The following is a 16214-nucleotide window of genomic DNA, read 5'->3' as shown; positions in this document are numbered from 1 at the left end:
TTCCCCAAAAATTTTTTTTTTTTTAATGGGGTTTTTGGGAAAAACCCCCAAATTTTGGGTTTTTTTCTTCTGTTTCCCCCCCAAAAAAGGGGTTTTTTTATTCCTAAAAAAATTTTTTTTTTTTTTTTTTTTTTGGGTTTTAAAAAACCCCCCCTTTTTTTTTTTTTTCCCCTTTTTTAAATTTTTTCAGGAAATTTTTTTTTGGCCCTTTTCCCTTTTTTGGGGTTTTCCCCCCCAAAAAATTTTTTGGGGGGTTTGGGTTTTTTCTCCCAAAATTAAAAAGGGGTTTTTTCCCCCTTTTTTTTAACCTCCCCCTTAAAATTTAAATTTTAATGGGTTTTTAAAAAAAAACCCCCCTTTAGGTTTTTTTTTTTAAAACCCCCCAAAAAAGGGTTTTTTTTTCCCCAAAAATTTCGGGCCTTTAACTTTTCCCCTTTTTTTTTTTCCCCCTTAAATTTTTTTTTGCCTTTGTTTTTGCTTTTTTCGGGGTTTTTAACCCCCAAAATTTTGGGTTTGGTTTTTTTTTTAAAAAAAATTGGGGGTTTTTTTTTTTTTTAATTTTTCCCTTTTTTTTTTTTTAAATTTGGGTTTTTAAAAACTTTTTTTTTGGTTTTTTTTTTTTTAAAACCCCTTATTTTCCCCTTTGGGGTTTTTTGGCCCCCCTTTTTCCCTTTTTTTTTTAAATTTTTTTTTGGGGGGGGTTTTTTTTTTCCCCCTTAAAAAAAACCCCCAATTTTGGGGTTTTTGTTTTTCCCTTTCCTTAAAAAAAAAAGGGGTTTTTCCCTAAAGGGAAAACCGGGGCCTTTTTTCTTTTCCTTAAATTTTAAAAAAAATTTCCCAATGGGAAAGGTTTTTTTTTTTTAATTTTTCCCTTTGGGGGTTTTTTTTTTAAAACCCCTCAAAAATTTTTCCGGGGCTTTTTTTAACCCCCTTTAAAAATTTTAAAAAGGGGGCCTTTTTTTTTTTTAAAAATTCCCAAAAGGGGTTTTTTTTCCTTTTAAAATTTTTTTTTTTTTCTTTAAAACCCCCCAAAAAGGGGGGGTTTTTCCTTTTAAACCCCCCTTTTTTTTTTTTTGGTTTTAAATTCTTTAAATTTTTAAAATTTTTTTCCCCTTAATTTCCCCTTTTTTTTTCCTTTTCGTTTTTTTTTCCCCTTTAAAGGGTTTTTTTTTTCTTTTTCTCCCCTTTGGTTTTTTTTTTTTCCCCCCCAAAAAATTTTCGGTTTTAATTTTTTAACCCAAAGGGGTTTTTTTTTAGGTTTTTTCGGTTTTTTTTTAAAATTCCCCCCAATTTTAAATTTTAGGGTTACCCCCGTTTAGGCCTTTTTTTCCCGGGTTTTAAACCCTTTAAAATTTTAAGGGGGCCCCCCTTTAAAAAGGGGAAATTTTAAAAAAGGGGGGGGCCCTAAAAAGGGGGTTTTTTTCCCCGGGGTTTTAAATTTCCTTAAAATTTAAAAGGGGTTTTTAAAAAGGGGTTTTTTTGGGAAAAATTTTAAAAAAAAAATTTTAAAAAAAGGGGGGAAAGGGGGTTTTTTAAACCTTTAAAAAAAAAAAAAAAAAACCCTTTTTAAAAAAAAATTTGGGGTTTTTTTTAAAAAAAATTTTTTTTTGGGAAAAAATTTAATTTTTAGAATTTCCTTTTTTTCCCCAAAAAAATTTTTGGGAAAAAATTTTGGGGGAAATTTTTAAAAAAAATTTTTTTTTTTAAAAAAAAAAAGGGGTTTTGGGTTTTAAATTTTTAAAAAAAAAAATTTTTAAAAAAAAACCAAAAAATTTTTAAAAAAAAAAAAAAAAAAAGGTAAAAAAAAAAATTTAAAATTTTTTTGGGGTTTTTGGGAAATTTTTTAAAAAAAAAATTTAATTTTTTTTAAAACCTTTTTTTAAATTTTAAATTTTTTTTGGTTTTGGTTTTAAAACCAAAAAAAAAAATTTAAAATTTTTCCTTTAATGGATAGTTTTACTGCCTACATGAACTCAGCCTTTAGTTCTGCGTTCTGTTTCTTAATGCTGCTCAACATTTAGATGGATAGTTTTACTGCCTACATGAACTCAGCCTTTAGTTCTGCGTTCTGTTTCTTAATGCTCCTCAACATTCAGATGGAGAGTTTTACTGCCTACATGAACTCAGTCGTTAGCCACAAGTCGGTGTAAACAGAATGCAAGTCCGTAGGAACAGTTGTCTGCCCGGACTTAAATTCCTAGGAATACAAGTCCCACAGACTAGGATTCTGAGGAATGGAAGTCCGATCGGACAAAGATTAAGAAAATATTAATTAATCGGATTGTGACTAACAGTCAAAATACTAACTTATAAAACATATTATTAAAAAGTATGTTGGTCTATACAGAAATTGTCTTTTGCTGTTCGCCAAATGTTAAGTTTTTTTTAGTTACCAGTTTTCATATATATATATATATATATATATGTGTGTGTGTTTTAAAACAATTTTGGGCTCTATATTTTTTAATATATATATTTCTTCGTGTTTAACACATGGACATATAGCTTACTTTATATCTGTAGTTGCATTATATACTTTTGAAAAAAAGCAAGATACTCGTCCTACTTCAATATGTCAACAAAAACGATGTAAAAAAATTCACTTACGTGTCTGATCCACTAGTCTATGACATAATTAAAAAAAAAATTAAGTTGATACTCAAACTTTAATTATTATTTTTTTAATTTTGTCATAGAGATTTGAACCCACAATAATCTTAAAAGAAATCGTACAGGTATCCATCACACTATGAGGGAAGGCTGCCAAAACCTCACTTTTTTCTCTCGTGTCTTTCTGACAGCTCGTGCAAATTGCAGAGTAGAACTAATTTGCCGGGCTACTATTTCTGTCATTGCTGTAGAAGGAATTTAAGTCCGGTAGGAATAAAAGTCCTAGAAAAAAACCCCACTTAAAATAAATCAGGTATGAAATTCCGGGTAGGACTATGGTTCCTAAGCTATGGAGGTCCGATAGGACTACTGTTCCTACGGACCTCGGTTCCCATGGACCTGCGTTCCTTTTACACCGGCTCTTTTGCCCACGGGGGGCAGGATTTAGCTAAGTCGGTTGAGTGCTCGCTTGAGGTGCTTGTGTCGCAGGATCGAAGCACCTCAGTGGATTTATTCAACTAATAAACAGACAGATATCGACAACAGGCAGACATCAACAAAAAGACAGACAGTAAGACATACACAATCAGGAAGGTCATCGACAGATATCGACAGGTAATTAGCTAGACTGACAGACAGACAGACAGACAGACAAGCAGATATACAGACAGATGAACAAACATACAGACAAAAAGACAGACAGATAGATAGACAGACGGATAGATATATAGATAGACAGACAGACATACATACAGACAGACAGAAAAGCAGATAGAAAGACAGACAGACAGACAGAAAAGCAGGGAGAAAGACAGACAGACAGACAGATAGATATATAGATAGACAGACAGACAGAAAGACAGAAAAGTAGACTGACAGATTTGTGGATTATGCTAAGTTCCATAATTTCTATGTTTGCAGATTGTTTTCACATGGGATTAAAGTACAGGGATGGACAGACCTGGTTTCCGAGCCCCAACAACACGTGTTTCCAGTGCTCGTGTATCCAGGGAGATGTCGAGTGCGAGTGGAAGAGTAACTGCAAACCAGAATACGGTAATCTTTAGTCTCACTGCATTGACGTATACGGTAATCTCATTCAGTCTCACTGCATTGGCGTGCACACCAGAATACGGTAATCTCATTCAGTCTGACTGCATTGTCGTGCAAACCAGAATACGGTAATCTATTTCAGTCTCACTGCATTGGCGTGCAAACCAGAATACGGTAATCTCATTCAGTCTCATTACATAGACGTGCTGCTATCCAGTTCACGTTCAAGCACGCTGTCCGTGGCACAAATGGGTCTGCTCTCTGAGCTATCTCTCCTGGACAGTGGTTGATGGTTACTTGTTAGTGATTACGAAAGAGAAATTGGTATTGAGGACTTGCATCTTCCCAAGGTGCATTGGCGTACCCAGGATTGTATATTGGGGGCCACCCTCATTGGGGAGAGGGGAGGCGAGGATAGAGAACCCACACTCTCTATGAGTCGTGTTATGCGGTAACACGCAAATATAAAAGGTGGTAGGGAAGTAAGAGGTGTGCCAATGAGCTATTAAAACACGCTTTGGGTGGAAGCCGGTACCGTGATGCGAACCCAGTATTTACCATACTTAAAGGACAGGCGCATATGCAGGGGGAGGGTTTCGGAGGTCGAACACCCCTGCTTTTACATATGATTAAACAGTCTTGGCAGCTGAACTATTAAATGGACCGACAAAGTTTTATTTGAAGTCATAAATCAGAAATGGGGGTTAAAAATCCACCCATTCATTGTTTGTAGCTAACGAGATCGGAACGAAGTCTAGTGATAAAGCATTCACCCGATGCGCGGTCGGTCTAGGATCGATCTCCGGCAGTGGGCCCAAGAGTTATTTCTTATTCTAGCCAGTGCACCACGACTGGTTTATCAAAGGCCATGGTATGTGCTATCCTATCTGTGGGATATTTTACATATTGCAAGTGAACACAGGACTAAATATATTTAACATGAATAAATATGCTAAACATACCAATAAATACATAAACATATAACACAAAGAAGTTTGTTTTGTTTAACGACATCACTAGAGCGCATTGATTTATTAATCATCGGCTATTGGATGTCAAACATATGGTCATTTAGACACAGTAATAGAGATGAAACCCGCTACATTTTTCCATTAGTAGCAAGGGATCTTTTATATGCACCATCCCACAGACAGGATAGCACATACCACGGCCTTTGATATACCAGTCCAGGTGCACTGGCTAGAGCGAGAAATAACCCAATAGGCCCACCGACGGGGATCGATCCTAGACCGACCGCGCATCAAGGGAACGTTTTCCCACTGGGCTACGTCCCGCCCTCATATGATAGGAGTAACATAAACATGTTTAACATACGAATAATCATGTTTAATATACAGATACATATTTGTTACATACGAACAACATGTTTAGCATAGATAAACATGTTTAACATATAAATAAACATGTTTAACATACGAATAATCATGTTTAATATACAGATACATATTTGTTACATACGAACATGTTTAGCATAGATAAACATGTTTAACATATAAATAAACATGTTTAACATGAATAAATATGCTGTAGGTGACATATTTGCATATTTAACACGAGAAACACGGTATGTTTAATATGCGTAATATGTTAATATGCGTATTAAAACTGCTGTATATGTTTGTCAATAAATTAATTTGATTTCTTTATTATTATTTCAGGAGAGGCTCGTTCCCCCGAAGAGGTGTGTACTGTTTGATTTATTTTAATCATCTACTAAATATTTAAAACCTATTTCGTTACTTTGGGATAACAATAATTTTCCTGGGTGAGTGACACACATAGTGATAATAACAATCCATATTTTGTCCTTCAAAAGTATCTGAACTAGGTATTATCAACCTAAATCTGGAGAAAAAAAACTATCACTTTTGAATGCACCCCTTAATTTGCCTTTTCACAGCAGTTAGGAAGTCACTACACCCCAGGCTTGCATTCATACTCTGTACACAGAAATAGGTGATGGAAAATAATATCCCATTTAAAACAACAACAGCATACATAGGTCACAGGTGCCATCCTGCCAAATATCAAATATCTTACTTACTTACCAACCACTGAAACGTATTGTTTCAAACATTGGCTGTGTTTACAATGTATTATATTCGTGTGTAACACAACGCTGATTGGTCAATTTACCTCCCCGCTACCTATTGTTGCAGATGGTCAATATGGCCTGATTCGTGTAAACTAAAACGAAAGTCCAAAACTCCCACATAGATTAACTAAACTGCAGTCCTTTCAACTAGAGCTTGTGTTCTACGGTGGGACAATCGTCCAATAGCCAACAAGGATGGACCACTGTTCTGGGATGGAGCAATCGTTTTTTGTGATGTCACGCTATATATTTATGTGCCGCAACATAAGAGAGAGAGAGAGAGAGAGAGAGAGAGAGAGAGAGAGAGAGAGAGAGAGAGAGAGAGAGATGTTTATGACGTCTCACTATATGTGCCGCGACACGTATTTATTTTTGTGACGTCACTCGATGTATGTGCCGCGGCACATCAGTGTACAAAGAATGTTATACAAGGCTGACGTTATATTCCATTTACGTTGTAGTGTTTCATGATGCTAAATTCTGAAACATGGATAATGTAATGTGAAATATTTGACATTTCTTTCAGAGGCGGTATATGATTATGAAGGCTGTGACAGTAAGTATCAGAGCTTCGCTTGTATGTGCACTTAAGAGCAGATTGAGGGTGGGGCACAGCTATCGAAGATCATGAGCGACTTACTGGGCAGGGCATGCTTCCCTGTCTTGAATGCTATTATGTGCTCCCTTGTCAAGCGTTTAGTCTTGAATGCTATTATGTGCTCCCTTGTCAAGCATTTAGACTTGAATGCTATCAGGTTGTTCCTTGTCAAGCGTTTAGTCTTGAATGCTACTAGGTGCTCCCTTGTCAAGTGTTTAGTCTTGAATGCTACTAGGTGCTCCCTTGTCAAGCATTTAGACTTGAATGCTATCAGGTTGTTCCTTGTCAAGCGTTTAGTCTTGAATGCTACTAGGTGCTCCCTTGTCAAGTGTTTAGTCTTGAATGCTACTAGGTGCTCCCTTGTCAAGCGTTTAGTCTTGAATGCTATTAGGTGCTCCCTTGTCAAGCTTGTAGTCTTGAATGCTACTAGGTGCTCCCTTGTCAAGCGTTTAGTCTTGTATGCTACTAGGTGCTCCCTTGTCAAGCGTTTAGTCTTGTATGCTACTAGGTGCTCCCTTGTCAAGCGTTTAGTCTTGTATGCTACTAGGTGCTCCCTTGTCAAGTGTTTAGTCTTGTATGCTACTAGGTGCTCCCTTGTCAAGCGTTTAGTCTTGAATGCTACTAGGTGCTCCCTTGTCAAGTGTTTAGTCTTGTATGCTACTAGGTGCTCCCTTGTCAAGCGTTTAGTCTTGAATGCTATTAGGTGCTCCCTTGTCAAGTGTTTAGTCTTGTATGCAACTAGGTGCTTCCTTGTCAAGCGTTTAGTCTTGAATGCTACTAGGTGCTCCCTTGTCAAGTGTTTAGTCTTGTATGCTATGATGTGCTCCCTTGTCAAGCTTGTAGTCTTGAATGCTATGATGTGCTCCCTTGTCAAGCTTTTAGTCTTGAATGCTATTAGGTGATCGCGTGTCTAGCTTGTAATCTTGAATGCTATCAGGTGATCCCGTGTCAAGCTTTTAATCTTGAATGATATTAGGTGCTCCCTTGTCAAGCTTTTAGTCTTCAATGCTATCAGGTTGATCCTTGTAAAGCTTTTTGTTTTGAATGTTATCAGGTACTCCCTTGTCAAGCTTTTAGTGTTCAGTGCTATCAGGTGCTCCCTTGTCAAGCTTTTAGTCTTGAATGCTATCAGGTACTCCCTTGTCAAGCATTTAGTCTGGAATGCTATTAGGTGCTCCCTTATCAAGCTTTTAGTCTTGAATGGTATCAAGTGCTCCCTTGTCGAGCTTTTAGTCTTGAATGCTATCAGGTGCTCCCTTGTCAAGCTTTTAGTCTTGAATGCTGTCAGGTGCTCCCTTGTTAAGCTTTTAGTCTTGAATGCTATTAGGTGCCTCCTTATCACGATTTTAGTCTTGAATGCTACCAGGTTCTCCCTTGTCAAGCTTTTAGTCTTGAATGCTATTAGGTGCTCCCTTGTCAAGCTTTTAGTCTTGAATGCTATGATGTGCTCCCTTGTCAAACTTGTAGTCTTGAATACTATTAGGTGATTCCGTGTCAAGCTTGTAATCTTGAATGCTATCAGGTGCTCCCTTGTCAAGCTTTTAATATTGAATGATATTAGGTGCTCCCTTGTCAAGCTTTTAGTATTGAATGCTATTAGGTGCTCCCTTATCAAACTTTTAGTCTTAAATGCTATTAGGTGCTCCCTTATCAAACTTTTAGTCTTGAATGTTATCAAGCGTTTAGTCCCCAGGTGCTTCACTGTTTAGCTTATAGTCGTGAAAGCTATTAGGTACGTAGATAATTCTTCCCATCAGTTAAAACCTTGATTCCGATAGTTGATAATAACTTTAAATAGTTGATAGTAACTTTTAGATAATTGATAAATTGGCGTTGGGTGGTTGATTGATACTGGGTTTGAAAGGTACTACGTGTAGCTATATATAGTTAATGTGAGCACTGGATTGTTGACATGGGCTTTGATAGTAGTTTTATATAATCGATATTAGCTTTAATAGACGTTCTCTTTTTCAAACACCTGATATCATCACTGTTTTGACAGTGATTCATTAGTGCATATCTTCACAGCTATATTTATTCCAATGAGCTCTGTCCTGTGCTAGTTTTGATTTCGTAAACTAGTCTGGAACTGGCAGTCCTCTTACAGACTAGGCTCTAGAGACAGATTCATGGAATCAACCACTGTTTTGCCATGTAATATATTTGATATGTACTTACAATCGTTAAAAAGTCTCTGTTAGTCGATAACATCTTAAAAATTGCAGCAAACTCAGGAATGTCCTTTTAATGTGTAGGTCAGTTGTCTTTACCTGACTATATCTAAACTTGGTATGGAGTATGTTGTCGTATATTGGGTGTTCCTGTTTGTGTACATTAAACTTGAAATATTTCTAGTTTTTTATTTGTCGTGTAGAAAGGCTTTTTTTTTTTTTCTACAGCACATCACTCATTTGACATTGTTACGTAACGTATTAATCCGATGTTATAAATATTGTTGTCGGATTCCCTGCTATTCACGTAAGTGTTAAAATTGGGTCTAATTCAGCTCGCTTAGGCTCTCTTAAACAACATGACATCGTACTTAAAAGTCTTTATGCACTATATTGCGATATCGCAAAGTTGCGAGAGTTAGCGAATTAGGCCCCTGACGTGCATTATGTTTACTCTGTGTAACTGTTCCTATTTCGCAAATAATAAATAATATGATAGCAATTGCATATAACACAATGAGAACGATGACGACTCATCAATCGACCAATCCCAGCACCCCTCTGCACGGGCGCATGTTTAACATAATAAGACCCACCAATAGTTTTCACTGGATCAAAGCAGACATTACCATGTGTTTCATTTGTGTATTCAATAATTATACAAACATTTAACTGAGATGAAATTCGAAGACAAAATAACATATAATATCACCAGGGCTGTGCTAAGCGACCCGGGAAAATAAGAGGGGGAAAAGGAGTCATTTTTAGTTTAAAAGTGACCTCTTTCAGGGGTATAGCGTGGCCAGGATATGGGAGGGTTTCGAATATGAACCTAGGGGACCCTTTTGTCTACATGTCCCATGGATACCTATATGAATAGCAGAGGCGCATCTTGGGGACCCTTTTGTCTACATGTCCCATGGATACCTATATGAATAGCAGAGGCGCATCTTGGGGACCCTTTTGTCTACATGTCACATGGATACCTATATGAATAGCAGAGGCGCATCTTGGGGACCCCAGGGGCCCGCCCCACTAAGTTCTGCGAGAGTTATAATTTTATTATATATTAATTTTTCATTTTTTTTTTTTACGATCCCCTTCCAAACCTCTCCCAAAGTTCTCTTGGCATTCCGCCTCATGTCACTGGGGCCCCCTAAATGGATTTTCTGGATCCGCCACTGAATAACATAATATTGCACTGTAAAATTGTTTTAGCGTGGTGGGGAAGGTTCGACGGGACTCACGAACCCCCGCCCACCCAATGAAATCCCCTATATTAAGTTGTTTAAACTTGGTACGGCCCTAGTTACGAACGAGTTGTTAAATTGTTCAGACATATTATTTCCACACATACACACACACATACGCACGCACGCACAGACAGACACAAACACACACAGACAGAAACACACAGAGACAGATGCACACATACATACAGACACATACACACATACAGACACACATAAATACAGACAGACAGACACATACACACAACACAACACAACAAACACAACACATACATACACACAACACACAACACAACAGAACACACACGATCCGTTTGCTGGCAGATAACTGCATGGGAGGAAGGAGTCAATGTTGACGTATACAACAAGCTGACAAAATGATAAAAAATATACTCAATCGGGAGTACCGCTTTAAATTATTTCTGTACCAGACGTGCTTATTATGCAAACGATTTTACGGTTCTACTCATTTACAAATGTATATTATTCGGTGATGTAATTTCGATGCTATTTTTTTTCTTTGACTAGGGTTTCCCGGGAGAAGATGGTGAAGTTGGTATCCAAGGAAAACCCGGAAGAAGGGTAAGTAGGCCTATTGATAATCTGGGCCGTAAGTAGCGGGGAGGGGAAGGGGAGAAGGGAGGGTCAAGCACAGCAACCCAGAAGGATAAAAAATACCCAATATTGCTGTTCCATGTTTTCTCTTTACTGCCCCCCCCCCCCCTCCTCATTCTAATGTAAGACTATGTAAATAGATTTAGAAATCATGAAATATGAATATATAATCATAATTAATGAAGGCATGTATGGTCATCCATATATTTTTACAAAAACACGCCTAAGAATATTTTATTTTTATTTTATGGGGTATTTCTTCAGAATGAAAAGATAAGAATTTTTAAATTGAATAATATATGTATTACAAAGACACTAAACTACTTTTTATTTTAATATATTTTTCGTTAAAATTATGCTTATTAAGCCAAACCTGCAGAAAACTGACAAAAGAGGTGAAGTTTTTTTTATGTATAAAATATTTAACAGTAATAATGTCTAGTCAAAATGTGTAATAAAAGCTATCCTTTGTTGTATTTATTTGCAAACCGTATACTTTATTTTCTTGCTATTATGTGTGTGTGTTGGTGTGTGTGTGTGTGTATATATATATATCTTTTTATTTATTTATTATTATTATTTTTATTTTTTTCCATTATAAACTTATTTTGGTAAAAATATTGTCAAAATGCACATAAAATGTTCACAAGGAATTAATGATTTTGAAAGACACAAACATTGACGGGATTCAAAGTGAATAATTTTTATGTTAATATTCTCGTTTCTTTTGTTTGATATAAGTCTTCTTTTACAATTATTTTTTGTTGTTTATGTATTATTATTATTATTATTATTACTAATAGTTTTGGGGGTCGAAACCCTCTGCCCTAGCAATTAAAAAACCCAAAAACCCAACTTTTTCCAGGGGAGCGTGTCTGAACCCTCCCCCATGAAAATTGCTCGCCACCTCCCGCTAAAATTCCTGCACCTCCCCTCTTCAGAATTAGTTTATTAGTGTACGTGTTAATACCCTTAACTATTACACGTGGTTGGCACGTATGTTTCGTGTGTGTTCCATTTTAGCATAGTTCAGTGTACCACCTGGTTATAATCTGCATGCTTCTGCATTTTTGGACTCTTAGTCCCTATGTACGAACCAGATGATAAAAATTAGGTCGCCAAAAATGATTCACGTGTGACGGAAATCATTCTTACTGAAATAATACACAGACCTGCTGAATGTGTACGGCAGGGAAAGAGAAGGGAAAACATTTTGGGCGGATAACAATGTGAGAAAACATGATGCATTATTCTGCGCACACCGCATTGTTCCTACACACATTTTCCACACCTTCATAACTAAAGGCTTAATAACCTGTAGCCCGAGTACTCTGACTGTAAGAGCTACACGGGCATTTGGACAGTTGTTAAAAACTCTCTTACAGTCAGAAACCAACCAATGGCGTTTTTTCACAATCGCTGCACACCCCACGATAGCCAAATATTCTCGCTCTAATACCACAACAATCCTATGTTTGACGTAAAATACCTTTACATCGATCATTTTCGAGTTTCTTGATTAAAAAAAAAATCCACTTATTAATCATTAATACACACTACAGGAAGAAAGCCGACAGCACCCACATTCGGCTAAGCTTCGGCAAACTTCGCCAGCAGTATTCTTACAGTTAGAAAGGAAGGAAATGTTTTATTTAACGAAGCACTCAACACATTTTATTTACGGTTATATGGCGTCAGACATATGGTTATGGACCACACAGATATTGAGGGAGGAAACCCGCTGTCGCCGCTTCATGGGCTACTTTTTTCGATTAGCAGCAAGGGATTTTTTATATGCACCATCCCATAGACAGGATAGCACATACCACGGCTTTTGATGTACCAGTCGCAGTGCACTGAGTGGAGCGAGGAATAGCCCACTGGGCCCACCGACGGGGATCGATCCCAAACAGTTCCTTCCTTTTATTTTCTTACTGACCTCCCCGGCGTGTGCATATTCTGATTATATACTAAAAAAAAAAAAATTTAAATCAAATAATGCGATCCGATTATCGACGATCGATGATGAATGCAATTTTTAACCGATTCCCAACTCTGTTCAGAAAGGTCACCAGGTCAGGAAAAGATTTTTGCTAATGTCAGATCTGCCGTAATGGAAGTAAGATGTGCATGTTACCTACCAGCCTTGCTGCTGGGCCACTGATCCCGGAATGAAAGTCTGCATTGTGACGGGGCGGGACGTAGCCCAGCTTGATGCGCGGTCGGTTTGGGATCGATCTCCGTCGGTGGGCACATTGGGCTATTTCTCGTTCCAGCCAGTGCACCACGACTGGTATATCAAAGGCCGTGGCATGTCCTGTCTGTGGGATGATGCATATAAAAGATCCCTTGCTACTATAAAAATGTAGCGGGTTTCCTGTCTAAAATTATACATAAAAATTACCAAATGTTTGACATCCAATAGCTGATGATTAATAAATCAATGTGCTCTAGTGGTGTCTTTAAGCAAAACAAACTTTTACTTTTAAAAGAACCAGCTACGGCCCATAACTCAAATATTACAAAAATGTCACTATAACCTCCTTATTATTGTAATATGGATAAATACATAGGCGTTATAGCTGGGCGGTATACCGTATATACCATTCGGTATCGGTATTATGTCAGTACCGATTTACCGTATCGAGCAAATTTCAAAATAACGAAATTTCGGTATTGAAAAATATTTCCTGGAAAGCACTAATAATATATCTGACGAACGCAAAATGGATTGGTATATATCAGGCGAGAGCCTTGTTTAATTATATTTAGCTGAAATTAGCGGGTGACCCATAACACAGGCATGCATTTAAAGCCGAGTATACGGAAAATAGCGCTCGATGTCGGTATCACTATCATGTCAATACCCAATAACGTACCGATACCGAGGTAAATCACCCCAAATATACCGATATCGATACAGAACCTCAAATTTCAATACCGACCAGCTCTAATAAGCGTACGGGCTCCCATTTTTATAGGGTGGGCAGGCTGGCTTTTTTTCCGAATTAAACAAAAATGTCTCAATCTGGATAACGACATTCATAATTCCATTTAAAATAATACTACCAAACAGCTATATAGGGTTGCAAATGAATCACAACGCACTTTTTTTTACATAGAGTACAACTAATTTTGAGGGTAAACTGATGAAAACACCTGGTAAAAAGGTCTCACTTAGCACATTAAATGATTTTTTCTCAAATATCTGTATCATTTTTGCTCGAATGTATCGTTTTTTCCCCGAATTTGAGGCCCTCGAACAAATGTTCACGGCAAACATTTCTGCGCTGTTAATTACATGTACATTTACTATATTAAACATGGTGAGGGAACGAATACAAACTAGTACATTAAGTCAAAACCACAATTCTACGTCCCTTGTGGCGTCGTGGTTAGGCCATCGGTTTACAGGCTGGTAGGTACTGGGTTCGGATCCCAGTGGAGGCATGGGATTTTTAATCCAGATATCGACTCCAAACCCTCAGTGAGTGCTCCGCAAGGCTCAATGGGTAGGTGTAAACCACTTGCACCGACCAGTGATCCATAACTGGTTCAACAAAGGCCATGGTTTGTGCTATCCTGCCTGTGGGAAGTGCAAACAAAATATCCCTTGCTGCCTGTCGTAAAAGAGTAGCCTATGTGGCGACAGCGGGTTTCCTCTAAAAAAAAAAAGAGTCATAATATCCATATGTTTGACGTCCAATAGCCGATGATAAGATAAAAAAATCAATGTGCTCTAGTGGCATCGTTAAATAACACAAACTTTACTTTTTACTTTAGAATACAAACATGTAGGCTACGTGCCTACGTCTGGTACACGTGACAAGGCGAACGCAGGTAGCCCGCGTACTCTGGCGGTAAGAGAGCTAGACGGACATTTGGACAGTTATACGCTCTCATAATACAGTCAGAGACCAAGCTACATGTATGTAAAAAGAAATTCAATCGCTGCCCACCAAAGAGTAGTCAAAGATTCCCGCTCTAAAACAAAACAAACTTTCTTTTGGTGATTGTCGGGCACTTATCATATTATCGTATGAGACGGCTCCTGGAAGACGGAATGACTGAGTGGGCAATGATGTGACGCTACGTCACGATATAGGTCGGCGAACTTATAATTCTGCTGTCCGAAGTTTACCTAAGGTTAGCTGAATGTGGGTTCTGTCAGGTTTGTTTCTGTAGTGTGTGTATTAGTGATTAATATCTGGATTTATTTTTTTTCAATCAAGGAAGTCGAAAATGATTGATGTAAATGTATTTGACGTCAAACATAGGATTATTGTGGTATTAGAGCGGGAATCTTTGACAACTCTTTGGTTACATAGCTTGGTCTCTGACTAATGAGAGCGTATAACTGTCCAAATGTCCGTCTAGCTCTCTTACCGTCAGAGTACTCGGCACGAGCGGTAGAAGGGTGTCAAAAAGTGTGTGTGGGGGGGGGGGGGGGGGTACACTGTTATATTTACACACTTTTACACTGTTATAAAACAAATATAAAGCAAAATATCTGAAAGGGGGCACATGCCCCCTTGCCCCCCCCCCCCCCCCCCCAAACCCGGTTTCCTACGCCAGTGCTCTGGCTAAAGTCCGAACCAAAATGTTAACAAGTACGAAAAATTGCTCTCCTACCTTTATTTTTCGTTAGATTTTACCCACATGTTGTCCAGACAGAAATCTTGAAAAAACCATTACAATGACACAGATTCCACATACTAGATATGATAACCATGTCACCTATATCAACTTCGCTGAGATCACTTAGGGCAAAAAGCATGTAATTTTGTGCCGGCTGCCATTTTGACTTTTTATAGAATATTCTCCAAGAGGGGTGAAAGGATATGACTTAATCTAACAACGTCATAACATGTTATGATATAAAAGCAAACTCGATGACGTGATATTAATTTTATTAGTAGTATTACTCACTTTTTTATGAGACCACTAGAGATCATTGATTTTATATTAATTATGTCACATACTTTGGAGGCTTTCACCCCTCTTGAAGAGTATTCCATAAAAAACAAAATGGCAGACGGCAGAAAGCTGCATGTATTTTGCCCAATGCAATCTCAGCGAAGTCGATACTGGCGACATTGTTACAGTCTCATATGTGGAATCGGTGTCACTGTAATGGTTTTTTCACAACTTGTGGCTGGACACAATTTGGGGAAAATGTAACAGTAATTAAAGGTAGGAGAATAATTTATTGTAGTTGTTAACAATTTGGTTCGACCTTTTTTTTAGGTTTCCTTTGATGACTGTCAGAATTACCAAATGTTACCAATAGCCAATGATTAATTAATCAATGTGCTCTAGAGGTGTCGTTAAGCAAAACAAACCGCAACTTTTTTCTTAGCTCAAGTGTACACTGTCTTGTGCAGTGCAGTGACCTATTGCTTATTGTGTATTCGAAACTGCGTTAACGAACGGCTGAGAACTCGTTCTCGTCAAGGGGCGGGACGGAGCCCAGTGGTAAAGCGCCTGCTCGATGCGCGGTTGGTCTAGGATCAATCCCTGTCGGTGGGCCCACTGGGCTATTACTCGTTCGAGCCAGTGCACCACAACTGGTATATCAAAGGCTGTGGTATGTACTACCCTGTCTGTGGGATGATGCATATAAATATCCCTTGCTGCTAATCGAAAAGAGTAGCCCATGAAGCGGTGACAGCGGGTTTCTTTTCTCAATATCTGTGTGGTCATTAACCATATGTCTGATGCCATATAACCTGTAAATAAAATGTGTTTGGTGCATTGTTAAATAAAACATTTCGTTCCGTTCTCATCACATTTGAGAACAA

At 37.9% G+C, this 16214-nt stretch overlaps 1 protein-coding gene across 2 annotated transcripts in view; it reads left to right on the top strand.

Moving 5' to 3' along the window:
* Window positions 1–16214, top strand: part of LOC121384981 (collagen alpha-1(I) chain-like) — a 94664-nt gene that overhangs the window by 9142 nt on the left and 69308 nt on the right. For both annotated transcript variants that reach the window (XM_041515490.1, XM_041515491.1), the window contains exons 2-5: window positions 3532–3666; window positions 5343–5365; window positions 6306–6335; window positions 10327–10380. In XM_041515490.1, the coding sequence (XP_041371424.1) occupies window positions 3532–3666; window positions 5343–5365; window positions 6306–6335; window positions 10327–10380 (242 nt within the window). The remainder of the gene's footprint in view (window positions 1–3531; window positions 3667–5342; window positions 5366–6305; window positions 6336–10326; window positions 10381–16214) is intronic.

The sequence above is a fragment of the Gigantopelta aegis genome, chromosome 11 (genome assembly GCF_016097555.1).
Source record: "Gigantopelta aegis isolate Gae_Host chromosome 11, Gae_host_genome, whole genome shotgun sequence".
Lineage (NCBI taxonomy): Eukaryota > Metazoa > Mollusca > Gastropoda > Neomphalida > Peltospiridae > Gigantopelta > Gigantopelta aegis.
The sequence above is the reverse complement of the archived record's forward strand: the minus strand, read 5'-3'. Positions and strand labels throughout refer to the sequence as shown.